The sequence below is a fragment of the Polyodon spathula genome, chromosome 8 (assembly GCF_017654505.1).
Source record: "Polyodon spathula isolate WHYD16114869_AA chromosome 8, ASM1765450v1, whole genome shotgun sequence".
Lineage (NCBI taxonomy): Eukaryota > Metazoa > Chordata > Actinopteri > Acipenseriformes > Polyodontidae > Polyodon > Polyodon spathula.
The window spans coordinates 46132292-46158221 of record NC_054541.1 but is presented as its reverse complement, the minus strand read 5'-3'; the positions used below and the strand labels follow the sequence as shown (position 1 = coordinate 46158221).

General features: G+C 38.7%; 1 protein-coding gene across 9 annotated transcripts in view; it reads left to right on the top strand.

Moving 5' to 3' along the window:
* The window catches only part of LOC121320039 (neuron navigator 3-like), a 158833-nt gene that overhangs the window by 121431 nt on the left and 11472 nt on the right, over positions 1-25930 (top strand). For 3 of the 9 annotated variants that reach the window (XM_041258174.1, XM_041258167.1, XM_041258166.1), the window contains 17 exons: positions 3566-3704; positions 4340-4616; positions 5240-5915; positions 7424-7909; positions 8616-8657; positions 10453-10613; positions 10931-11122; positions 11474-11526; positions 12394-12417; positions 12684-12761; positions 20331-20414; positions 21089-21200; positions 22082-22203; positions 22399-22419; positions 23210-23233; positions 24005-24171; positions 25315-25468. In XM_041258174.1, coding sequence (XP_041114108.1) covers positions 3566-3704; positions 4340-4616; positions 5240-5915; positions 7424-7909; positions 8616-8657; positions 10453-10613; positions 10931-11122; positions 11474-11526; positions 12394-12417; positions 12684-12761; positions 20331-20414; positions 21089-21200; positions 22082-22203; positions 22399-22419; positions 23210-23233; positions 24005-24171; positions 25315-25468 — 2812 coding nt within the window. Of the gene's footprint in view, positions 1-3565; positions 3705-4339; positions 4617-5239; positions 5916-7423; positions 7910-8615; positions 8658-10452; positions 10614-10930; positions 11123-11473; positions 11527-12393; positions 12418-12683; positions 12762-20330; positions 20415-21088; positions 21201-22081; positions 22204-22398; positions 22420-23209; positions 23234-24004; positions 24172-24804; positions 24889-25314; positions 25469-25930 lie in introns of all 9 variants that reach the window. The other 6 variants (XM_041258173.1, XM_041258172.1, XM_041258175.1 and 3 more) reach the window with 5 other exon arrangements.

Below are 25930 nucleotides of genomic sequence, written 5' to 3'. Positions count from 1 at the left end.
CCTTGATACAACGTGCCTCCCAGCTTGGGCGAGGGGGGATCCTATGCTTTCCTGGCAACATTTTGCTTGTTTGCAGTAGCAGAGCCTGGAGAGGAATCTCAGATTATGACCGTGCCAAACTGCGGTGTAACCACAAACCCTGGCATCACAACTGACGGCTCACAAGGCTTTCCGTTGTTAATTATATATTTCAGACATACTGTGTACAGTACATCCTGCCCAATATCTAAATCCTGAACTGAGAAAATCATCTAGAGTTGTGTGGTGGTTTGAGACCACCATACTCTCTTAACTTGAACCCACACATCCAGAGATGAAAGGAATCACTAAAACGAAGTACCTCCAGGTTGTTGTTAAATAATCATCAGAAAAACACTTTTATAGATCTTTCATGAATGTGTCCTTAATCTAATGTCTGTCTATTAGCTGAACTATAGGTAGGCACTGAAGCTGACCATTCTGTACAGAGCATAGAGTCTACAATAAAGGATCTTTCTTTTCACATCATTGATTTGTAACTATGTATTTCACTGTGCAAGCCCTGGGACTAAAATAGGTTTAGATAGATTTTTTTAGATAGATAAAATAGATTTTTTTTTTCTTATTGCAATGTTTTAAGAAAGTTATTCAGTAATGGAAAATCAAAAGCCATGTGGCTGTCGATTTATAACATAAGATACACGGTTGCAATCATTGTTAAGTTTACTGTAAGAAAAGAAAAAGCCATCTGTTCAAATGTAAAACGAGTATGTGATAGCAGTGGCACACCATCATTATCATATGCAAGTCGTATACAATTATCTGATGCTCAATCATATTCCCTTCTGTAAATGTTACTTTATTTGTATTATTTTCTGTTTTTTGTGTTTGCCCGATTAGCTAAATCTGGGTGCAATGCATCTTATCACGTGTCATAAATTTAAAAAATGGTACATTTTCCCTGTCAAATACATATATAATAATAAAAAAAATACATAAACTATCTAATTAGAAATTATATATAACCAATAGATCTTGGGTTTAGTTTTGTTTCAAGGAGCATCTATAGGCCCGCACACTGCTTTTTGATTGTAAGTAGTTGCGGCAGTACCAGATGTTGACTGAGAATAGCTTGAAAATTGCAAAAGAAAGCAACATACATTACTGTAGACATTGCAAATATAGAACAATTCCAAGACATGAAATATGACTTTAATCCACACTTCTTAAATGCATACAGGAGGACATTATTATAGAAAACAGTATAAGGATTTCAGATCTGGATTTTACAAGCTGGCACAGAGTACAGAAATCCACACTTAATATTATCACATTTGGTTGCCAGCAGTATTTTTTTGGGGGGGAAAAAAAAGAAATTCCTTTGAAAAGGTAAACAAATAAAAGAGCCTAACATCTTGTTTAAATTAAAAACAAAATCTCTTGATCTTCGATACTGTGTCTGCTTCTTTGAACATATGCATAATTACGGTGGTGTGGGTTTGAAAGCCACAGCTTTAAATAGTGGTCTGAGAAATGGATAAATAGGATTTGTTTTCCTTTGCTAGCTTCCATTGCTGAAAGCTGTTGTCAGTCAAATGACACTAGAAAAGGTCTGCTCACAAAAGCCCTGGGAAGGCTGTAGAAACATTACAGTGCACTAGGATGAGATTCATTTAGTTTATAGCTTTATATTCTCCTCCACCATCGCCTCTTATGAGCCTGGCAGGTGGGGAAGGGAACGTGAAAGACAGTAGCATCGTCTAAACCAATGGAGATCATCAGGGAGGCCCCAAGTTGTTGTTGTTGTTGTAGTTGTTGACGCCACCAGCAGAAAATGGGTTAATATGACAAAAAAGCAGGCTGTGGAACAAGAACAGATGACAGTCTAGAAAGAATTTTAGGAATCTGATTAAAGCAGAGTTAACTCTCTCCCACATGAATTTTTAATGAAAGCCAACATTAATTCCTTCAACACTGTGTGTACATCTAGAAAAACGGCATTGGAAACGTGCAGACCATTGTTGCAGTGTACAGTTGGAAAATATTCAGAACAGCTGACCCATAAAATAATCTTGTGTGGATATCTCTCTGCCATTCACTTTCACTGGGACTCCAAATGCTGTTATATTGCAAGAGCAAGATGCGGCCAGTTTGGAGAAATAACTGTAGTAAAGAGCCCACTGGCTGCCTAGCAACAGCATAACTGGTTCAGTTGAAGTCAATCTCAGAATCAGAACTAAATTCTCTTTAAAAAACAGGATCTTAAGGATAGAGTTGTCATACAATACCTATAGCTGGAGGAGGCCTTGAGTGTACTTAGAGGCAGTGTTCTACTTCACTTTAGTATGCTGTGCAGAAACTAGTTAGTTATCTTTGTCTGAAGGAGTTAACAGTATATTAGAGATGCAGTTGAAAAAGCTAATGGGGGGACGGGGAGTGCTTTTAAACTGCACTGCATGTAATAAACAAACCTTCAAGTTGAAAAACTTGACTTGGCTTTTAAAATACATAACAGCAAATCATTATATACATATACACATTTGCAAAACATGTGCTTTTGTGGTTTGTAACTCTAAAATACTGGCACAGCACTGATAAAATACTATTTGAAGTATAGTAGATTTTTACAACATTGGTTGAACATCTCACAGAACAACCTGTAGTGACTTATACTGGGGAGGTTTCCATCAACTCGTTTGTGAAGATGCTTTATTTTGCTTTTTTGCTTTTTCTGAAGATAGGCTGAAATAACTAAATCTATTCAGCCTCGAACAAAGAAGAATTAGGAGCTGGCAGCCAATTCAAGTCTTTAAAATCTTAAGCGTACATAATTAACAATAACCAATACTTTATAGGAGGCTGTGTGGTCCAGTGGTTAAAGAAACAGGCTTATAACCAGGAGGTCCCCGGTTCAAATCTCTGCTCAGCCACTGTTGACCCTGAGCAAGTCATTTAACCCCCTAGTGCTCCTTCTTTCAGGTGAGATGTTGTTGAGTGACTCTGCAGCTGATGCATAGTTTACACACCCTAGTCTTGTATCTTGTAAAGCGCTTTGTAATAGTAGTCCACTATGAAAGGCACTATATAAAAATATGAATTATTATTAAGTGCTGTTCAGAAACCAGGAACAGAGGACACAATTAGAAATCAAGTAGAGATAGACTTAGGCACAGGAAACAAAACACAGAGTGGGAGGGTATGGAATGGGTTTCCTAGTCATGATGTTGAGGCAGAATTACTTGGGTTCTTTAAGACCCAACTTTTTGACAAAGATTTGACATCAATCAACTTACTTGGAAGCGGACAAGCTTAGATGGGCTAAATGGCGTTCATCCATTTTCTTATATTCTTAATTAAACAATTCTGCTTTCCTCCAGTAATGGTAACCTCTAACATGACTGTGTACAGTGCAATGTAATAAGTTTCGCACTTGACCTTTCAGCCTTCACAACTGTAAAATTGGGTAGAAGAAGAACCCCCATTGGGAATGGAATAGTATAGCTCAACCTGCTGTCCTGGGTGTATAGATTGGCAGCATGATGAAACCTATAGAGTGAGCTCGGATCTCTCCTGTCTTCCCTTACAGCTGGGATGACAGCAGCTCGGTGAGCAGTGGTCTCAGTGACACCCTGGATAACATCAGCACTGATGACCTGAACACAGCATCGTCTGTCAACTCCTATTCCAACATCGCTGCGTCTACACGGAAGAGCAAGGGCCCTCAGGTATCGTTCCTTTCTACTGAACCATCCACCTGTACAGCAGAGCTGCCACACCTCTTTGAAAGGGACATACCCACAACTGGCGAGTTCTTCAAGAGCCCTTTAACATGTTTTTTTTCACTGGAAGACACACTGCTTTAGGTGTTTTGTGCTTATTTGACGTGTTTAGCCACTTAAACATTTTGCACTTTGACTTGCTTCTGCCAAAAACTACCAAATATCCAGCTTTCACACCTAAATCAAGACGACTCTGTTGGACTACCCTGCTATACAGAATAGCCACACTCTAACCTTTCTGTTTGATGTACAAAACATCAGACGTGCTAATTCAGGTGACGAATAACTATTCTGGTTGTGGGCCAGTGTTCCTCATTTCAATTCCCTTTTGCCTCTTTTTTATGTTATTATTTTTTCATCAGTGTATTATTTTTATTTATGTTTTCTTTATCAGTATATTCTTCTTACAGTATTTGCATTTTAGCCATATTATTTAATTAAACTGAATTTGTGAAAGTTGTGAACACAGCCTAATTTAGTTAAATGCATGTTACTGTTATATGTTTTGTTTCATGTGTACTGCTTGTGATCATCACATAGTGATGAGATAATGAGAGGCGTTTCTTTTTAAATGTTCTCAGTTAAAGACAGACTCGGAGAAGCACTCCGTCCCAGACAATGAGAATACCTGGGGCAGTCCTGAAGATCTGAAGAAAGCAGAAGAGTTTGACAGCAGTATGGATTCCAGTAACAAGTGGAAGGGTAACTCCTCTGGGCATTATGAAGACTCAGAGAAAGGAGGGCAGAAGACAAACTTATCTGTTTCTCAGACAGGATCCTGGAGAAGGGGCATGACGGCACAAGTTGGGATAACACCACCTCGGACCAAAACTGCGATCGGCACTCTCAAAACACCGGGTAGGATTATGCATATATATATGCATACCGGGTATGCATATATAGAGCTTTCCCGTAAAAGGTGTTGTGTATAACAGACATGTTACTGAGGTGTTCCAGACAAGACCATGAACATTTGCATTAAAACCTCCTGCTGAATGGATGTGCAAGGAAATGTCCAAGGTACAGTACTGGCAAACATGCTTCAGGAGGGAGACACATTTCAATACAGTATGTGTGGGTACAGGATGCACAGAAGGCTAAACTTTGGAGCACTTCAGCTTTAAAATAGCTCTCAGACCAAATAGTTTTTCTTAGAAGTCTGTGCAGCCAATGTGCATCTTGAACCAGCTGCGACATCTTGCTCTTTTCTTGATCTGAAACATGACCAAAGGTGTTGTGAATGTCTGTGGATGTGTATTTGGGCCATGGGCTGATACAAACTCTGAGGAGTTTGTTCAAAGTTCACACATTCTAACTTTTAGACATTCTCGGAAAACATTGCTGCTGAATATTCCTTTTTTTTAAACTGCTGTTTCAATTATAATATTCAAATATTTGTACCAGCCTATTATTAGCGGACAGTTCAGTTTCATTAGATGCAGACTGTTTCAACAGAAGAGCTTATTTATTTTTTGTTATAGGTAAAACAGATGATGCCAAGGCTTCTGAAAAAGGAAAGGTTCCCTCCAAAAGCATACAGCGGTCTCCCTCTGACGCAGGGAAAAGCAGCGGTGATGAACTGAAGAAGCCACCCTCTGGCATAGCCAGGCCGCCCACCACTGGCTCTTTCGGGTTTAAGAAGACAGGGTCTGGAGCTCTGATTACTGCCAGTGGAGCCACCGTGACCAGCGGTTCAGCCACACTGGGGAAAATCCCCAAGTCTTCAGCCATCTCCGACAAGGGAAACGGAGGGCGCAAAACCAGCCTGGATGGCTCCCAGAACCAGGATGATGGGGTTTCGCTGGTGAGCTCGAAAACCCCCCTGCAGTACCGTAGCCTGCCTCGCCCTGCCAAGTCCAGCTCCAGCGGGATTGTGGCCCGGGGAGGGCACCGCTCCAGCTCCAGCAGTATTGACTCCAGTGTTAGCAGCAAATCAAGTGCCACTTCCAGTACCAAGCGTAGGGAGCCCAAGATGGGTTCAGGCCGATGCAGCCCTGTAACAATCAACCAGACCGATAAAGAGAAAGTGGCCGTCTCGGACTCGGAGAGCGTCTCTCTGTCAAGCTCTCCTAAATCGAGTCCCACCTCCACTAGCCAGACAAGTTTGAGACAGCCAGGCTGCAAATACCCAGACATCGCCTCCCCTACCTTCCGCAGGTAAGAGATAGACTCATTTGAAATGATCTGTCATACTGAATTACTTCCGCTAATAGTTTTTAGTCATGCTTTAAAAAAATAAGATTAAACTGATAAACCCTCTCTAAAACAGCTGAAAATACCAGCAGATTGTTTTAAAACAATTTTTAATGAAATCTCAAAGCACTGATTAACCTAAAAGTACTTAGAAACACTTAAAAAAACAAACACAAACAAACAAACAAACAAAAAAAAACATTCCTTCAAACAGTCCTTAAAGATTTGTGATTAGGGCTCATAGTGATATGATAATAAGCAAGCACAGTGTTACAACATGCACATCACAAAGCTGAAGCTCTTAAAATAAGAACTTCACTTTTCAATATTGCAATGTAGTTTCAAGCATGTTGGCTATCTTGACTCTGTTCTCATCAGCAGGCTGTGCACCTGTTTGGGAGAAGTGGTCAGCCTGCTCAGGGCTTTTATCCAAAATAGCTAACTGATTTAAAACTTTTCAAAGTGGGCTTTCTTTACAGAGCTGGCATTCTGCTCAGGAGTCCGACAAGCAAAAGCATGGCTTTCACTGCTTTATGTGTCACGCCACACATAGGCCTCTGCCTCCTGTACTGTCTGGACAATCACTCAAAATCAATAAGTGTCACACTCATTAATATGCAAATAAGTGAACTGAAGTTGTTTTTTTCATTGGATGGTGTGATTTGTGTTTGAATAAGGTGATTCAGCATGGAATAAGAAGCAGATTTTAATTTTTTTTTTAAGGCAGAACAATTCACAACTCAGGAATGTTCTAAATATAGAGTACTGTTATTTGTTGTTCTGCCCACATGTCATTAGATCCAACCAACTCTCTTAAGGACTAACTGTTGGAAAATAAAAACTATATATAGGTGTCTGTATGGGCAGGTTTCTGCTGTGGTGCATTCAGAACAGTGAGCAGCAGCAATGAGAATGCCCTCCTGTGGCGTCTTGTAGGACTTGCATCTAATATGTTGAATAATGTAGAAATACAATGTAAGAAGGTGCTGCAGCATTCTACTATGTCTCTTTCTTTGGCATTATTAATCTTGACTTGTTGTGAAGGTTAAACCTCCATTGGATTCATTAAGCTGCTGCTAAAACATCATTTATCATTAAGATGCTGCTAAAGCATCAGGCTGTCTGGAATGTTTAAGCTGCAGGTTTACAATAAGCACTCCCTAATGTGAAGTTCTTACTGGTAGGGGAAATCTGGCCACGTTGTCACACCTGAACTCGATTTAGTTTTATTTCTAACCCCCCCCCCCCGGGTAAAAGCATAGCAAAAGTATGTAGGCAAACATTGTAAATCACAGAGAGTCAGTGTAAAGCATTGTGTAAGCATTATAGCCACTGCTTATTCTATTAAATAATTCCATTGGGTAATTAATGTCCAAAAAATCATTAGAAGCATTAGAAGGCAGGTGATCTATGTCAAGGCTAAATTACTGTGAATAAGCTACATGAAGCCAGTGCTCCTTTATTCTTTTCAGATTATTTGGCACCAAAGCCAGCAGCAAGCCAAGCTCTACAGCCAGCCCAGAGTCAAAAGTCTCCACAGTGATCAGCAATCCTCATGCCACTCTGACATGGCAAGGAAGCCTGGAGTCTCCCTCATCGGGCACAGGCAGCATGGGCAGTGCGGGTGGGCAAAGTGGAGGCAGCAGCCCTCTCTTGAGTAAACCCCCAGACCTGACCACGGACGTGATCAGTCTGAGCCAGTCCCTGGCCTCCAGCTCTGCGTCCGCTCACTCCCTGACCATGGGAGGGAAACAGTGGTCCACCAACCTCAGCAGCTCCTCGGCCGGCAGCAAAGACACTCTGAGCTACCAGTCTCTGACCAGCCTGCACACCAGCTCCGAGTCCATCGACCTCCCCGTCGGCCACCACGGCTCCCTGAGTGGACTGACCACGTCTCCCAAAGAGGTGCACAGCCAGCTGATGAGAACTGGCAGCGTCAAGTCCACTGTCTCAGAGGGGTACGTGGCACTGCTCTTACTGAGTGTTGATTTTCTTTTGTTAACCAAGAGAAACATCACTAATAATATTAAGAAACTACAGAATGCAAAGTCCCTAAATGTCAACCTCTGTTCTATACTTGGAACCTCTTTGCCCCTAACCATCCCCTGACTAGACTTTTTTGGTCCCTTGACTGCTTTAATAGCAGGGTTTCACTGTACTGTAAAAAGTTGTCTTTAATTACAGAGTTACTGGAAACCATGTACTGTAATCTAAAAAAGTACTGAAATTTACCCGAACAAGAAATTATGTTTTTTTTAACCTTAATATGTTGCATGTTGAGTGGTCTGTTTTGTTAATAAAACAGCCTTTTTATTCTTATATTCCATTCAAAGGGACTGGTACAATGTGTGATTGGAACGCAGTATAAAACACAGAATGAAAATCCTGATGCATTTGGCTAGGAATGGGTTCTTCATGTTCTGTGTTTCTAATTTTTGTAATCAAGCTGAAATCTATGGTCTATCTGTGGGCACACTGAAGAGGACAGCAGAATCGGTTGTTGGCCAAATCTGAATGACAAGCCCCACTTGTATTCACTCATGGCATCTCAGCTGTGTTATAAATGTCACCAGTGTTCTCAAGAATATTTGAAAGCCAATGACAAATTACATGTTGTATGTGTTATAATTATTTGTTTTTTGTCTGTTTTCTTTGTTTTAACAGCATGCAACTTGACAGAAACACTCTCCCCAAAAAGGGACTAAGGTACTACTGCGCGATATATATATATATATATATATATATATATATATATATATATATATATATATATATTCAGGCGTTATATATATATATATATATATATATATATTATATATATTATATATCGTCATTTTGGATACATTTTATGGAGGACAAGATTAATATCTCTGAACGTAATTATTAAATGAGTCATTAATAATTTACTCATTTATGCTACATTAGTGCTATGTCTACTGTGTTAACCTAATACGGTGCAGACACAGTCTATAGGTTTTATCTAGGGTCTACCACATTTAGATTAATGAGGTATTTGCTGCTCATGGAAAATCATTTCAAAATGCAGCCAACTGTAAAAAGCTGCCAGGTATTATCATTTAAAACAACCTCCACTAGAATTTCTAACTCCCCTGCGTGCAGTTTTACTTTGCATTGCCTCTGCCTGTCCCCTGCTGAGTGCTGTGTCCGTTGATTGCTCATTTTTGATCAATGTAAGCCACCTCCAGCTTTCACAATAAACCACTGACCAAAAGACTGGACTGCTGGGGCTTTGTATATCACGGTGGTCATGGGCAAGTCTTGGACATTAGTGTGCACATTAATTATTGCTCACAATACATATAGTGTGCACGCTATGATATGTAAATTAGTCAAATAGCGTTCCTGTAAATGAGTGCGTTCTCTGTTAGTAAATGAGACGGTACATTTAGATTGATGGTGCACGTTAGGCTCTCTACTTAATGTGCACGTTACAGCTACATGTAGTGTCCTTTCGTATAAAACATCAACTTCATTTCTACTGCCCTCTAAAATAGAAAGGTTACAGCAAATACTGATCCAATTCTCTGTTGTTTATAGTCATGCAGCAGTAATGTGCTTCTTCAAGCAGCTGTTGCATTCCTGGTAAAGATCGGTCACCGTCAATCATTTGATCTTAAATTGCTACCCTTCCTTTAACAGGGGCTTAAAGTAAGGTATTTTTTTTATAGCCAATGCAATTTGGAGCCACTGCTGTCTTCAATGTCAGAAGAAATAATGTTACTTTATTTACAGTGAGTGGGTATTAGGGTGGATGAGTTGCATTCTTAAAATGGGATTCAGACTTCAGTACAGCAGATATCTGCCTTCTGGTGATGTAAGTACTGTAGTTTTAAAAGAAATGGCTCAGAGTGCAGATTGTATGGCCTGGTTAACTTACAAAATCAGTGCAGCCTACATAATTGTACATCTAGATTCTGTATTAACTATGGCAAGTTGAAGGTCGCAAGTTACGCAGGTGAGTACAGAAGTCAAGAAAAAGAAAACTCAACACACCAGGCCAAGTTCCAGGTCACACAAATTCCTACTTTGCCCATGGAAAGAACTTGTATAACTATGTCAGCATAAGAAGTTTAAATCAATTATACAAACTAAGTTACGAGTTGCACAAGGGGTTGAACGATTATCTTTTTGTACAGCTAAATACAGTAGTGTTAAAAGTCTTCAGGTATGTTGGTATATGCTATTGTTCGTATTCAAATTCTCTATAGTTCTCTCTAGGTAAACTGATAGTAATAAACCTTACTGTATACAATTATTATGTAATTATCTGTCAATGTTGTGCTTTACTGTTCAAAATCATAATCATTTTTCACCCAAAGATTCTGTTGCTGTAGCTTACACCCTTTAAACATACCAAACACATGTTGTTCTTTGATTTATCTGCCTGTGCTGTCTTACAGTAACCTGCTTACAACTGGAATTCAGTGCCCCCCTGTGGTGTGTGTGTGTGTGAGTACCATTCTGTTTGTGTGCTGTTCAGGTACACCCCATCGTCTCGGCAGACCTCACAGGAGGAGGGGAAGGAGTGGCTGCGCTCTCACTCGACCGGAGGACTGCAGGACACAGGCAGCCAGTCTCCCCTGGCTTCACCCTCGGCTATCTCCTCTTCCACAGCCGGGAAGTACCACTACTCCAACCTGGGTGGGTGACAAGAGCATTGCTGTATATCAAAAGAGAGAAACAGAATTCATTTTGGGTCAATGGTAGTATTACTCATTGAGCTTCAAAGAAAAAAACGTGCAGAAAAAGTCTGTTTCACTGGCTTATACTTCTGTTGTTTTATAAATAAAACTATTGTAAAGCAATATCTATAATGAATGTATCTTTTTATCTGATCATATCAGAATTGTAATTTAACATACACCTTTTATAACGTCATTATTTCTGCTTTTAAATTATTAGCATTGGTAGTAGTAGTATTTGTCATAGCCATAATCTTTGTCATTACTGTGTTTCAGTGAGCCCTACAAATCTGTCCCAGTTTAACCTTCCTGGACCCAGCATGATGCGCTCAAATAGCATTCCAGCGCAGGAGTCCTCGTTTGACTTGTACGGGGGTTCTCACATCCTGGGTGGCAGCGCCGTGTCTCTGGAGGAGCGGCCGAGAGGCATGAGCCGATCAGAGTCTTTCAGAGACAGCATGGAGGAAGGTAGGGGGGTGCTGCTGTGCACAGCAACGATAGATTTCTGAAATCGGAACATTTAGAAATTAACCCTGTTTTCAAGGCAAAACAAATACATTCAGAATACTGTTAGAACATGTGTACGGAATTAAGGACAGGCTTTGTAAGTGTCATTTTTAGTAAGTGGCTAGTGCCATTTACTGAAGAGGTTTTAAAGAAAGTGCTTGCCACTTAACAGAGCATTTTGTTGCATTTAACTTGACTGACAATAATTGCATCTGCTGTATCAAGCTGTCATTCACTGCAGGATATTCACGATTAGCTTGGTTTCTGAAGCTGTCTTCGTAATTAATCCTTTGTTGTCTTGTGATTTTGCAGTCCATGGCTCTTCGTTGTCACTGGTTTCCAGTACTTCATCCCTGTATTCAGCTGTGAGTATACTTCTATGAAAATGTGTTCTTTTGGTAGTTTTAATTGCTTTTATACAAAGCGCATGATATATCTGATAATGTGCTTTTCCTCTCTTCAGTTGCTCAGCCAGGCTTGTATGTTGTTGTTGTGGTAGATATCTGACACACCATGCAGCTTTGAAAACAAAGGAAGTTTCAATTAACATCATGGAGAGTTTATTCCATTATTTTTTGCCAGATTAAACTGCAATGATTGCCTTTAACAAGATACATTATGGATGTGTGCCTTTGTCTGAAAGTTCACAAACATGTCGAGTGCCAGTATTTCTTTTTCAAAAAAGATCGTCCTGTTTTGAAACCTGTTTTAATTTTAAAACCAAAGAATAGTATTGACACGCAATCTGCTGCAAAAAGCGCACAAAGTTAAAGGCATTCTACTTCCAGTTTGCTTCCTGGTGAATTCATGTCATAAGTCTGAATTCGCTGACAATGTTGTGATTAAGTTCAGAAGGCGATTTATCATAATTCAGCAGTTTTAATTTAGATTCTTAAAGATATGCAATCTCAAAATGATCTCTTCGAAAATCTTGTTATTTGCAATTACCTGCAAGTGAAGTAACCTTTATCAAACACCATTGCTGGACTGTGGGCTCTTCACTTTTTGTTTGACTTGCAGACACCTGTTTGAGAATTAGGGGTTCATTTTATTAACTTGTACTCAAATGGGATACGGTACCCCTGGATTTCTTTAGAACATTATACAGCCTGGGGGTGGTAGCTGCAATGCATGTTGATTAAACAGACTCCTTAGCCCACAATTATTCCTTTTAACTTTCTGTACAATATGTCATTATTTATAAGCTGTTAATCATTTACTTTTCATTGCAGACTGAAGAAAAGGCATATTCAGAGGTAATTACATTAGTTTCTTGTTTTTAAAGGTTGGAGTTACATTCCCTCAACCAACAAAACTTACACCCCATTTACATGAAAGTTTTGTCAGTACATTGCCATTTTATGATGGTGCATTTTTTTAACCTGAAGCTTTACCTGAAAGCCTAGAATGCTTTGTCATTGACACTCTGAGTGCAAGATCTGCACTCTCAGCGATAGTATGTGTAGTTGTTGCTGACAGGTTCCAATGGGGGCATGACTTGGAATTTGTCTTCTGCCAACAGCAAATCAGAAAGCTGCGAAGAGAGCTTGATGCCTCCCAGGAAAAGGTTGCCACGTTAACTTCTCAGATGTCATCAAATGTAAGTATATTCCATCAAATTCCCTTAAACAAAATAGATGTAACCACAGAAAAACATTTTCTCCAATGTTTTCTTCACAATAGCTTTTGAAACTTGTATGCATATGGTGCATCCCAGGGCATTTCTAACCCCTGTAATGTTGGCAAATAAAGACGTGTAACACTAACAGATAGGAATGAGCTTCTAAGTTCATCATAGTCAAGGTACCCTTGGTGCCCAGACTGCTAGAGCTGATAGAAACTGGAAACCAAACATTTCGTTAATCAGAGTGGAAACCCAAATGGCTTTTTTACTCTGCTGCATCCCAAGTTAATCCCAAGTTAACGTCATCAGCTGTCTCTCTGAGAAAGGGCTGATCAAAAGAAGAAATGAAGCCATTCTTTATCGCAGATCCTTTTAATCACCAAACGACAGAGTCAAGAATGTGCAGGGCGAGGGGAGTTTCTGAGGACTTAGAAGCAGAGAGAATGGTGTGTGTCTTAATTTCAAAGAAACCAGTTGTTTATAATGTCAGAAGTTAAATCTCTAGTGGAAACATATTGTGTTCATAGTATCTCCACTGGGAATAGTAATGTGTCAACATTCAATTAATATTACATTTTGTGTGTTGTTTTAGTTCACTGAAGTATACTGTATTGCTTTTTTTAACCAGTCTGATTTAATGATCTGAACTGCAACACTTATTATCCTTGGCTGCACTAATTATTGGCATCGCTAAATAAAGCAGCAGTATTGTTGAAAGGTGCGAGCCCCAGCAGTTGAAGACATTTGAGGGCGTGCTGGTATTTATGTCTGCCACTGTCCTACGGCTAAGGCCAATATGAATTACATACTGCTTTGTAGTTTTCCAAAGAAAATGTAGTTTCTTTTATTACGTGATGTCAAATAAAAGATCTAAATTCTGTTCATTTTGAAAAAAAAAGTGTTTATTATGTCTTAATCCTAAAATTCTATGCGATGCAATTTTTTTTGGCCATAGCTGTACAGTTGAGAGTGTGATCTTTGCGGTCAGTAGAATTATCTCGGACTGTAGGTTGGAAGAATTCCGGGGTCACAAACCAGTTTCATGCAGATGTCACAATGTTGCATCCTCACTAATACTAATTGCATGTAATTTGACATTCTAAACTCAGACCACAGGGGAAGAGAATGTGCTGGATTAAGCCTTGTTTAAATCACAAGTCTTGTACAGTCCCCTGACTGTACACAATAAAATCTGACTGTTCATTTGAATATGTAAAGGTGAACTAAACAGAGTAAAGGTGAAGTACAAGACTGAATCAATGGAACGTGTAGCTGATGATGTGTTAATGTTGGCTGTAATTATATAAAGCAAACAAAGATTGATAGGTTTAAGATCAGATGATACAGTAAAGCTGTGTAATTATTTAGCAATCATAAAAACAGGATATCTGACTGGATAAACTTTCTTAGCTGGGCTTTATATGAGGGTTACATCAAATTTAATAAAATATCAAAGGCCACTATTAATGATGTCCTCAAAAAATATAAAGATTTAGACAATTTGATCTATTAGCAAGTTGTATCTATTTGCACTGTGATTTGTAAAGGAACACAAGGTCAAAACCTGGCATTTTTGTTTCTTCAAAACGATTTGGTGCCTCACGAATAGTTTTAAAGAAGCAAATGAACACTGCTGCAAAATGTATAAAACAGTTTTTATGTTACTGGCTTACATGTTTTACTGTGCAATATAAAGCTGCAGGAGTTAACATTTCATTAGTATATCTCCATTATTTTCCTGAACTCCTGGACGCTCTTCTATAATTCCCTGCGGTTTCTCTAGAACTGCTCTAGGCTGGAAGAGAAGACGATGGGGGCAGGATAAATGATATTATTCTACAGCTGTGGCCAAACGTTTTACATCACCTAGAATTTTAGGATTGAGGCATAATTAAAAACAAATAAAAAAAAAAACTGTAGGAACATATTTTAGGTATTTTATTTAACAAAAATTATATTGCAAAAGTCTACCAGAAGCCATAGTAGTAGTGGTAGTACAGTTTGTTATGTTAGGTTTCGAATGTTTTTTTTTTTTGTCAGGTTTTCGTTAAGTATATGGGAAAACTACAAAGCGGTATGCAATTCAATATGTTATACGTAACATTATTCAGCAGGTTTCATTTGACTTTATGAAGCAAAATTCATTAAGTTAATTCTATAGGGAGGTGCAGAACCTTTGGCCATATGGAAACAGGTTGCAAGAGTGAAAAGCTGATGCAGTGTTCTGGAGGTTATGATAAGATATGACCTCTGTAAGCTAATAGTGCAGGGTTTGGATGAGATAAGAGACTAGGAATGAGACATGTGCTTATCGGTAGCTGCATACATTAAAACGGCACACAATCACGTCTGCTTTTACTGAAAATAAATGATCTTGGCTTCTGTTTTCTGTAGTGTCTCATCCCTATTAAACACTTTTTAGCGTTTTGTTTTCCTAAGACATTGAAAGACTTCTGGGCTAAACATTTGCCATTTAATTTTAACTTCATTTAGTATTTCTAGTTTCAGCTATTGAGACTAAATGTTCCCCCACTGCCTGCATGCTATAATGTAGCACTGTGAGCTGAAATGTGCATGCATTTGCAACTGCAGTAGAAAAGCTATGTGACTCAAGAAGCAAACACCAATGAATTGGATTGTCTCAAATTATGTCTTAGTTTTATTATAATTTAGCCTTGAAAGGATATTATTTTTGTTTAGATGTATCTGTTCTTTTGTTTTCTATTGGGATTGCTAATAGGGCACTTTACTGAATCGCTGGGATTGATTACAGGGCACTTTACTGAACCTCTGGTCTGTTTCCTTGTGTTGCACTGGAAGGTATTGTAGTTCACTGCATTAGCAGGGATGCATACTCAATTAGCAGAAACCCCTTGCACTGATCTTTTTACCTCTTGTAAAGTGGCCCAATTGTATTGTGGCTCAAGCGATTGAAAAAAGTAAACAAAGGCAAGCCAAAAAGCTATACATTTACAGTTTTGCAAGATCAGAGTTTTTCTGTACTTGTGTAACTGTAGAAGGAAGGACTGAGGCTCTAATCAGACAAACTACAGGCAACTAATCAGCAGCTTGCAGGTTGTTTTTGACTGTCAAAGGCCCCAGTCCCCCCATTAGGGTGAGTTCAGATCACAGCTCTTCTCCCCGCCCCTGTTGCTCACTCACTCGGCAGTTATAGGCAATAGACGATTTCTGAGTGTGGACTGCTATGTGTCTGAAGAGAGAGAATGTCAGTGGAAAGCAGAGGCAGCTCTCTGGCAGAGCCTGTGGTGTGGCCAGCTCTAAATCAGTATCCCACTGTGAAGCGGCAGGACAGCTGTAGGAAGCGATCAGGGAGACGCAATAGAGGCAAGGCTTGGCCTGCCACTCACAGTCCGGACATCTGGGTAGCTGCACAGCCCTTTCACCAGGCCTGTCAGGTGGGGAGATTTCTTTGTACTGGCTGAATGTCACATGGATGTCACATGGAGAATAGTAGGGGTTACAGATTGGAAGATGAGGCAAATGTGGCTAATTAAAGAAGAGAAGTAAAGAAAACTTTCGATCTTGCTTTGAAGAAGATAAAGGTAGCTCTCAGATATCTCTTATTAGGATAGGAGATTCTTATATCTCTTCGATTGACCAAACTCAAAATAAGAGCAGGCAGTCGTTTTAGAAGTACACAGTACTGAAAAAATCCAATATGTGACAACAAAAAAAAACTTAAGAAAAAAAGGTAAGATCAGAAGACTATACACATAAGCAGGTATAGTTGGAATAATCATGTATTGTAGAGTAAGCTTTCTGGCTGTAGCATCATTTATTTGTATTATGATTTGATTTCCTTTTGGTATTTCTACTTTTATAAATGATGAACTACAGCAGTGAAGACACGGGACTTTGTTAAATATCAGTGAGACAGACCTGTTGGACCCTGCAGACATGCATTTAGGAAAGCTTGTTTTTTAATGTTTGTTCATTGTTTGGAAGCATATAAAAAGGCCATACAAGTAAACATATGCAATCATATAAATGATTTTTAGTTATATATTTAGCCATCCATACTCTTTTTAAGCAGATTTTTTAAACAGAATTTGATTTAATTGTTGTTATAATTTGTGAATGTGCAGTAGGTCAACAGTTAATGGTATAGAACAAATAGGGGAACAAAATCGGCTTTTCATGATGTCTGGCTCAACTACATGCCTTGTTTGAAATGATCTGTCAACAGGGAGGCGCAGATAGGCCATACCCCAAACAGAGCAGACACTACTCTCTCATCAGACTGATACAATTACACTCATCCTTGAAAAAGACTGTCCAACTTGAATACAACGCTTTCTAGCATAAACTGTCCCTTTTGTGTGATATATTTTTTAATTATATAATTTTAATCTAGCTGTTGTATTTTTTTTTTTTTTTTTTTTTTTTACAGAAGACTTAGAGCTGAAAATCAGTTTGGAAGCTTTCTGTTCTCTAGACCTTGTACTTTAGTTTATGTTGGCTTTTCCAGTGACTCACTTTTCAAATAGAAGCGTGTGAGCGCAGAGTGCAGGAGGTTTGTCTCCTGAGGCCTTTGGTTAAGAACATAAGAACATAAGAAAGTTTACAAACGAGAGGAGGCCATCTTGCTCGTTTGGTTGTTAGTAGCTTATTGATCCCAAAATCTTATCAAGCAGCTTCTTGAAGGATCCCAGGGTGCCAGCTTCAACAACATTGCTGGGGAGTTGATTCCAGACCCTCACAATTCTCTGTGTAAAAAAGTGCTTCCTATTTTCTGTTCTGAATGCCCCTTTGTCTAAACTCCATTTGTGACCCCTGGTCCTTGTTTCTTTTTTCAGGCTGAAAAAGTCCCTTGGGTCGACACTGTCAATACCTTTTAGAATTTTGAATGCTTGAATCAGGTCGCCACGTAGTCTTCTTTGTTCAAGACTGAACAGATTCAATTCTTTTAGCCTGTCTGCATATGACATGCCTTTTAAGCCCGGAATAATTCTGGTCGCTCTTCTTTGTACTCTTTCTAGAGCAGCAATATCTTTTTTATAGCGAGGTGACCAGAACTGCACACAATATTCAAGATGAGGTCTTACTAGTGCATTGTACAGTTTTAACATTACTTCCCTTGATTTAAATTCAACACTTTTCACAATGTATCCGAGCATCTTGTTGGCCTTTTTTATAGCTTCCCCACATCGTCTAGATGAAGACATTTCTGAGTCAACAAAAACTCCTAGGTCTTTTTCATAGATTCCTTCTCCAATTTCAGTATCTCCCGTATGATATTTATAATGTACATTTTTATTTCCTGCGTGCAGTACCTTACACTTTTCTCTATTAAATGTCATTTCCCATGTGTCTGCCCAGTTCTGAATCTTGTCTAGATCATTTTGAATGACCTTTGCTGCTGCAACAATGTTTGCCACTCCTCCTACTTTTGTGTCATCTGCAAATTTAACAAGTTTGCTTACTATACCAGAATCTAAATCATTAATGTAGATTAGGAATAGCAGAGGACCTAATACTGATCCCTGTGGTACACCACTGGTTACCACACTCCATTCTGAGGTTTTTCCTCTAATCAGTACTTTCTGTTTTCTACATGTTAACCACTCCCTAATCCATGTACATGCGTTTCCTTGAATCCCAACTGCGTTCAGTTTGAGAATTAATCTTTTGTGCGGGACTTTGTCAAAAGCTTTCTGGAAATCTAAATAAACCATGTCATATGCTTTTCCATTATCGATGTTGCATCCTCAAAAAAATCAAGCAAGTTAGTTAGACACGATCTCCCTTTCCTAAAACCATGTTGACTGTCTCCCAGGACCCTGTTACCATATAGGTAATTTTCCATTTTGGATCTTATTATAGTTTCCATAAGTTTGCATATAATAGAAGTCAGGCTTACTGGTTTGTAGTTACCTGGTTCAGTTTTGTTTCACTTTTTGTAGATCGGTATTACGTTTGCATTTTTCCAGTCTGTCGGTACCACTCCTGTGTCAAGAGACTGCTGCATGATCTTGGTTAGCGGATTGTAAATTACTTCTTTCATTTCTTTGAGTACTACTGGGAGGATCTCATCTGGCCCAGGGGATTTGTTTATTTTAAGAGCTCCTAGTCCCTTTAACACTTCTGCCGCAGTTATGCTAAAGTTATTTAAAACTGGATAGGAACTGGATGACATGTGGGGCATGTTGTCAGTATCTTCCTTTGTAAAAACTTGTGAAAAGTAATCATTTAATATATTTGCTATTTTTTTTTCTTCATCTACGATTTTGCCATTTGTATCTCTTAAACATTTAATCTCCTCTTTGAATGTTCGCTTGCTGTTGTAATATTGGAGTATGCTACCAGCTGCAGATCCATTGAAGGCCTTTATGAATAAACATTTACTCAGCGTGTCAAATAGTTTTGCTGTCATTTCATATATTACATTTCAGAGCCAAAATTACAATTGTTTAGTATGTGGTTGTTTATTATGTGGCCAGCAGTGCAGGTCCCTCTTAAGGATTTGGGGTTTTTTGAAAAATGAGAATAAACTAATCTAAAAAATGTTTGGACAAGGTGCACGAAGTGCAACAGGCTTTTAAAATTAAGTCGTCAAAACATTCCTTTCAAGTTTTGAGTTTAAAATCCATTATTACGGCAGAGGGCAAATAATTTCTAATAGGGATAATGTCTTCCACAAAATAATTTCTGTGCCGTGCACACTCATCTGCTGCATGGTATGTTACAATTAAACTACCTCAAGGCTATCATTGTACGACAGTAATACTCTGCAGTATTTTTAAGAACCAATGTCTGGCTTCTTTTTTTAAATGTTGGTCAAAAATGTAAATAAAAACAGTATTGGCACTTAAATAACCATAACCCATGCTTAAATGCCTGTTGTAAATACTGCTATGGTACTTGTGGGAAGTGTTTTGGATTTCTCTCACTTCTGCATTGAAAGCCATATTGTTTTAATGCGTGCCAGGCCTTGGATTTCTCTCACTTCTGCATTGAAAGCCATATTGTTATAATGTGTGCCAGGCCTCGGATGTCTTTCACTGAAAGCCATATTGCTTGGTTAGTACAGCTTTGATTGAGGCACAGGAGAAGACACCTATAGTGAAAGTTAATTTAAGTGTACTGCAAGTCCACTTGAAATAGAATAGTCTACTTGAGTTGTAGGTCATAAATCGCTAAACAAAGCAACAAGCTGAATCTTATAGAAATGATTAAAGTTAGGCACTATTCTCTTAGGGTCAGTACAGCTCGGTATACAAAGTGTTTATTACTACAGTACTGCGTGGTTAGAAAATAAAACACTATAAAAAACATAAATTACTTTTTCAATAATTAGTTTTAAGCTTTTTCAGAGTCTCTAGAGGAAGTTAATTGATCCCTCTGCTTATGTCATCCATAAGAAACACTCAATCATAGGACATACTGTGTGAAAGTGCAAAAAAGGAACGTATTCTTTTGACGTGAAATGTCTGACGTGTCTTTTTTTTTGTTTAATTTTCTTTTTGTTATTGATGCCTTAGATAATGTGTTTTTCTCCACATTTAATTTGTGTTTTATTTTCAGTCTCATCTAGTAGCTGCTTTTGAAAAGAGCTTAAGCAACATGACCTGCCGCCTGCACAGCTTGACAACGACAGCTGAACAAAAGGTGGGTTTCATCAGGGGCAGACTTCATTCCCAGCTTTTAAACAATACCTTCCCCAATATGACTAAATCATTTCATTCAAAAAGCAGTTAGCATTTCTAGTCGACTGTTCTCACAAAAAAGAGTTCGTGCGCAGATGACGTTTCTTTCAGTTCTTGCAGCCTTAAATAAGCGTTTCACCCGCCTCTGTAATGCAAGAAGTAGTTGTTCTAACAAACTCACTGAAAACAAGAGTCAGACTATTACGAGGGGATTACATTCTGCCTTTTATCCATCAATATCCAAACACTGCTCTATTAACATCAAAGGAACTGATTAATAGGGTCTAATAGAAAGCTAGACTTAACAGTGTTCTTTCAGATCAGACTGTTTTCAAATGAAAAGGTGCTTACAGAGAGATGTCTTAATGTTGAGAGAGTCTACTGTATCTATACAGCATTCAATCAAACCTGTGTTAGACAATCTCTGTAGAAGTTAGAATCTTTATAAAAATCCTAGTGTTTACAGTATATATATTCTTGTTATATCACTGTCTATTAAACTGCTTATTTTTCAAAGTAGCCTCTTTTTTTCCATAGAGGCTTGTCTGTATTTTCATAACAGAGGTACGTGCAGTCTGCAGGCTCTGCTCTCCGTGGAGCAGAAGTAATCTTTTGTATTTGTGCAATTTTCTTTAGGAGTCTGAGCTGGTAGAGTTAAGAGAAACCATTGAATGTCTGAAAACACAGAACACTGATGCACAGACGGCCATCCAGGTAGCGCTGAATGGTCCTGACCACTTACATAAAGGTACGGAAACAAGAAAAAACAGGTCACTGGGTCCAAACACAACAAGAGAATGCTGCTCACCTCCCTTTGGCAGTGAATAGGGTTGTATCATATGTATCATACCTTCTGTTTCCTTTCTATTTTGTGATTCCTAATTGAACAAGATGTCAGCATTTAAGCTTGTAATCTTGGGATTGCTTTTATCTGTCAAAGAAGACGTATTCAAAATGAGGACAGCTTTGTGACTCCTGTCAATGCTGGCATAACCTCAGGTCACTACAAGTAAATTAGGATTCCCTGCACAGAACAAAATATCATAGTGTTCTGTAGCAGTATACAGCCGTGTTTATTTAGGCTTCTACTAAAGACTACTATTGTAGTTGTGTGGGCAGTGTTTAATTTTAATCTAAAAGTCATTTAATTAATATCTGTTTGTTACAATCTTCCACAGTTTAGCTGTATGTAATCGTTGAAAACGTTTTACTTTTAGCCCTTGAAACCTATTGAAAACCCTTTGAAGCCTTTATACTGTAACTATTAGCCTGTGAGGCAACCCTACCTGCTGTTGCTACTACCTTCAGAAGAAGGAGGGTTAAAAATAGTATTCTCAATCTTAGCATTCTCAATCTTAGCTCAAGATTTGTTTTTTCCCCAAATGCTGGTTTTCTTTGTACACTTAACATTGTACATAAACATAGAAAACAACCTTTTTAAATATGTTTTAAAAACAGCTTCTTGTATTGTTGTTATTATTATTATTATTATTATTAGTCATTGTAGTAGTAGTTGTAGTAGTCATAGTATTCAGTATTGTGTGGGTGCACCACAGTTTCAAAACTGCAAAGAAACAGTCACCACACATCCTTTACAGCCACTGTGTGTGTGTTTTTTATGTTTGTTAGACCTGCGAATCAGACGGCAGCACTCCTCGGACAGCGTCTCCAGCATGAACAGTGCTACGAGCCTCTCAAGTGTGGGCAGCACAAACGATGCTGAAGCCAAGAAGAAGAAGAAGAAGAGCTGGGTAAGAATTTACACAGAACTGCTGGCCTTCACAAGCAAACAACCCCCCAAATACATCAACCGTAGATGCGTGGTGTGTTAATAACATGCAGACTGATTCCAGTTGTTGTTGTTGTTTGCCTGTTTAAACTGTCATGAATTTCATTTCCATGCCTTGTAATTCCACCTTCTTTCATCTTTCATATCAACCTGCCAGGCAAAGGCAAAAGGACACAAGGTGAATATGAACTGAATTAATAGGTCGGCATGTGGGTCACAGAACAAAATGTTACAGACAAGCATGCTGCCAGCCTTTAGCGCTTTGAGAGAAGAGGTGTGGTGCTGCCTCGCTGCCTCTCGCTGCCTTTTCTAGAGCTTTTCCCTCTGTATGAAAGAGCTCTTGTGACTTATTTTCTAAACAGGTTTTTATTTATTTCTGTCTCCCTTTACCTAAAAGAAGTGGATACCGCTTTATTTTAATGTTCATTAATGACAAACACGCATGGCATTGTCACTGTTTAGTGATTACAAATACATTCATAATTTTACTGTATAAAGATACTTTTATACATCTTATACTATCTTTTAAATAGTATAGCTGTCATTGGGAATGGTGTTCATGTTGATTAGGTTGATTCATTTTGATTATAATGGTAGCACATTCCTAGTGATACATTTGTAATTCTGGGAGTTATAAAGTATCGAAGGGTTGCATACTGATTAGTCCTATACCCTTCAATACCTCCCATACACCCTCCATCTGCCCCAACGATTTAATATGATTCTATGTTTAATATAATGTGCGTATGACATGCGTTATCAGCATTCATTAGAAGACCTTACTGGATTTTAAGGGTGTGCAAGATTTGGATTCAGAAATGGGAAACTTTCAATGTGCTTCCATCAAATTCCTTGCCTGTTTTTCAATTGGGCCCATTTCCGAATCCTGTAGACCCCTGCTGTGTATTGCTTTCATTTGGGTTCTATGTGTAGACAGCATTGTAATAGTGAGTATGTTTTACCTCTAGGTCACAGATTCCATTCCAGCCCAGGTCAGTAGTGTTTGAAAGTCATTTTGATCTGGTGGTGGTTGGCCTGTGTGAAATGAGTTGCGGTGGGCTCAGCCCTGTTCGAAGTGGACAGGGGTCCGCATGATAATACCACCATCCCATCTGAAACTAACTGGCAGTCTCTCAGAGAGGTCAAAGCCATGGTAACTGATCCCACTCCCAAGACTGAACAACATTAACACAGTCAGGGCTGAAGCACATGCAGGTGCTATAGATGAACTTCAGACTCCATTGCTTTCAGTTCGACACCATTTAAAAGAACTATAAAACAAAATACATTTAAAAAAAATGAATGTGTTTATATGAATAAAGAATGAAAATATTTTTTTTCCCTTTACTTTTTAAGCTTATGTAAATTAATTTATATATTTTAATAAAGACATCCAATTAACCCCCAACACAACATTCTGCCTTGTATAGAAACCAGGTGATGCATTTGTAAAAGCATAACATTTGAGGTGTGTTTTTACAGTTTAAAACCTTCAAACAAAGCATTAAATCTACAGGTATTGTAAAAACAACTTCATACATAATGTTACACTGCTGCTGATTAAAAACGCTGTATCGAAACTCTGCAGCTCATCATCTGAGATGCACGGTTTCATCTTTTAAACTTTGCTTCCCTTTTACTGACCTGAGGCTGAATGTTGAATGGCAATTTCAAATGAACTAACCCTCAAAGAAGCACTTGCTTTGTTAACATTAACGAATGAGCACGTGGCCAACTGACTGAAATACGGGTTTCTCTTTCAGCTGAGGAGCTCGTTCAAACAGGCTTTTGGTAAAAAGAAATCTGCAAAGCCCCCTTCTCCACATTCAGACATTGAAGAGCTCACTGACCACTCACTTCCGTCGTCGCCCAAGCTGCTCCATAGCTCAAAGCAGGGCCCGTCAATGAAAACATCCCAGTCTGCATCTGAGTAAGTTTCTGATAGGTGACAAAGGCTAATTCATGTGTCATGCAAATGCCATCACCTAACACTGCAATATATAACATCTCCATTTCCCACCTGATCCAATTCATTTTTTACATTTAAAAAAAGTTTTTCTTTACTGATGGATAACATCAGTGACTCAAATTTCCTGATTTAAATATACTTTCCATGTAAGGTTATTACAAATAAAAAGGACCACAATTACAGATACTAAAAAGGGAAGTTTGCAGGTGCATTTATTGCAAAGTTTACATTGGTTATTGGGATTTGAACAAATCATTGGATCATTAGTTTGTCACAGTTTTTTGTGTTCTTTTTAAATAGATGTTTAACGTAGCCTACCATACTACAGTACACTATGCAATGGACCCTATTCATAAAGCTTAAACACATAATTTGTGTTAAACACATTTAGAATATTGGTGTCTTCTTTAACAATAACCTAAATAATTATTTTATAGACCCATTATTTCAAAAGGATAGAAGTTCCCTCTCCCCAAAAAATAGATGTCTGCTTTTGTATACAAACCCTTTCTTATTTTTTTCAAATTGTATTAAATTATTAATTTCTGCCTTTTGAAGCTGTCATTTCCCCTATGTCTGTTTCTCTGTCTATAGTGAGTGTGATTGTGTTAAATCCTCTTCAATTTGGATACCAAAGAAAAGGCAAAATGGCCATGTGAGCTACAAGCACAGATCTCGGTACAGCTCAGGGAGTTGCGTGCATTGGCATTGTTGTGTGGAGTGCTGTGGCTTTCTTTCCATTATTGCAAACTTTCTTATATAACTTATTGAATGCTAGGGTGTGAAATAAATCACTATTTCTTCAGTTACAACTATAAGGTCTCTGTGTGTTTGATCTTTTTCACAGTACTGACACCTGAAGTGTGTGTGTGTGTGTGTCTGTGTGTGTCTGTGTGTGTGTGTGTCTGTGTCTGTGTGTGTGTGTGTGTGTGTTATGTATGTTCTTGCGGGGGGATGTATGTATGTTACTAGCATTCCTTGTATTGTTTTGTGCTGTGCTATTTTAATGCATCTTCATCTGTACTGTAAACTCACCCTGATGTTTTTGTGAAGGAATTGTATCTTGTGTAATTTCATGTTTTGAACTGGGTGCGTCTGCCGCAGGCTGTGTGAGTGCACAGAGGCTGAGGCTGAGATCATTCTGCAGCTGAAGAACGAGCTTCGAGAGAAGGAGCTCAAGCTGACTGACATCCGCCTAGAGGCTCTGAGCTCAGCACACCACCTCGACCAGATCCGGGAGGCCATGAACAGAATGCAGGTCTGTCTGGGTTCAATCACCACACAAGGCTCATCTCCTGCCTGTGACCCAAATATCTGAAATTATTTCTTTTTGACAAGGCTTGAAGTGAAGCTGGCTTGGAGCTGATTGCAAGCACATGCTCCTTACCAGCTTTTTAATCAATGTCAAAGCCCTCTTCTTGTAAATTGTAGTGGGTTTTGTAACCTCACAGTAAGAAAATTCCAGCAAAACTCTTTTTTTCTTCCACATATAAACATTAAAAGCTGGAAGAAGGGGGACTAGAGTACCTTGTTACAGATATGGTATCAGGTACAGCTTAGGGATTTTTGCTTTGCATCTGCTAATGTTGTGCCTGCTGTGTGGATAAATAGGACCCCACCCTTCAGCTGTGGTCAACCTGGCACCTTACACACATACAGTTTTGCATTACCTAGAATTTTAGGAGTGAGACATCGTTTAAAAAAACAAACAAACAAACAA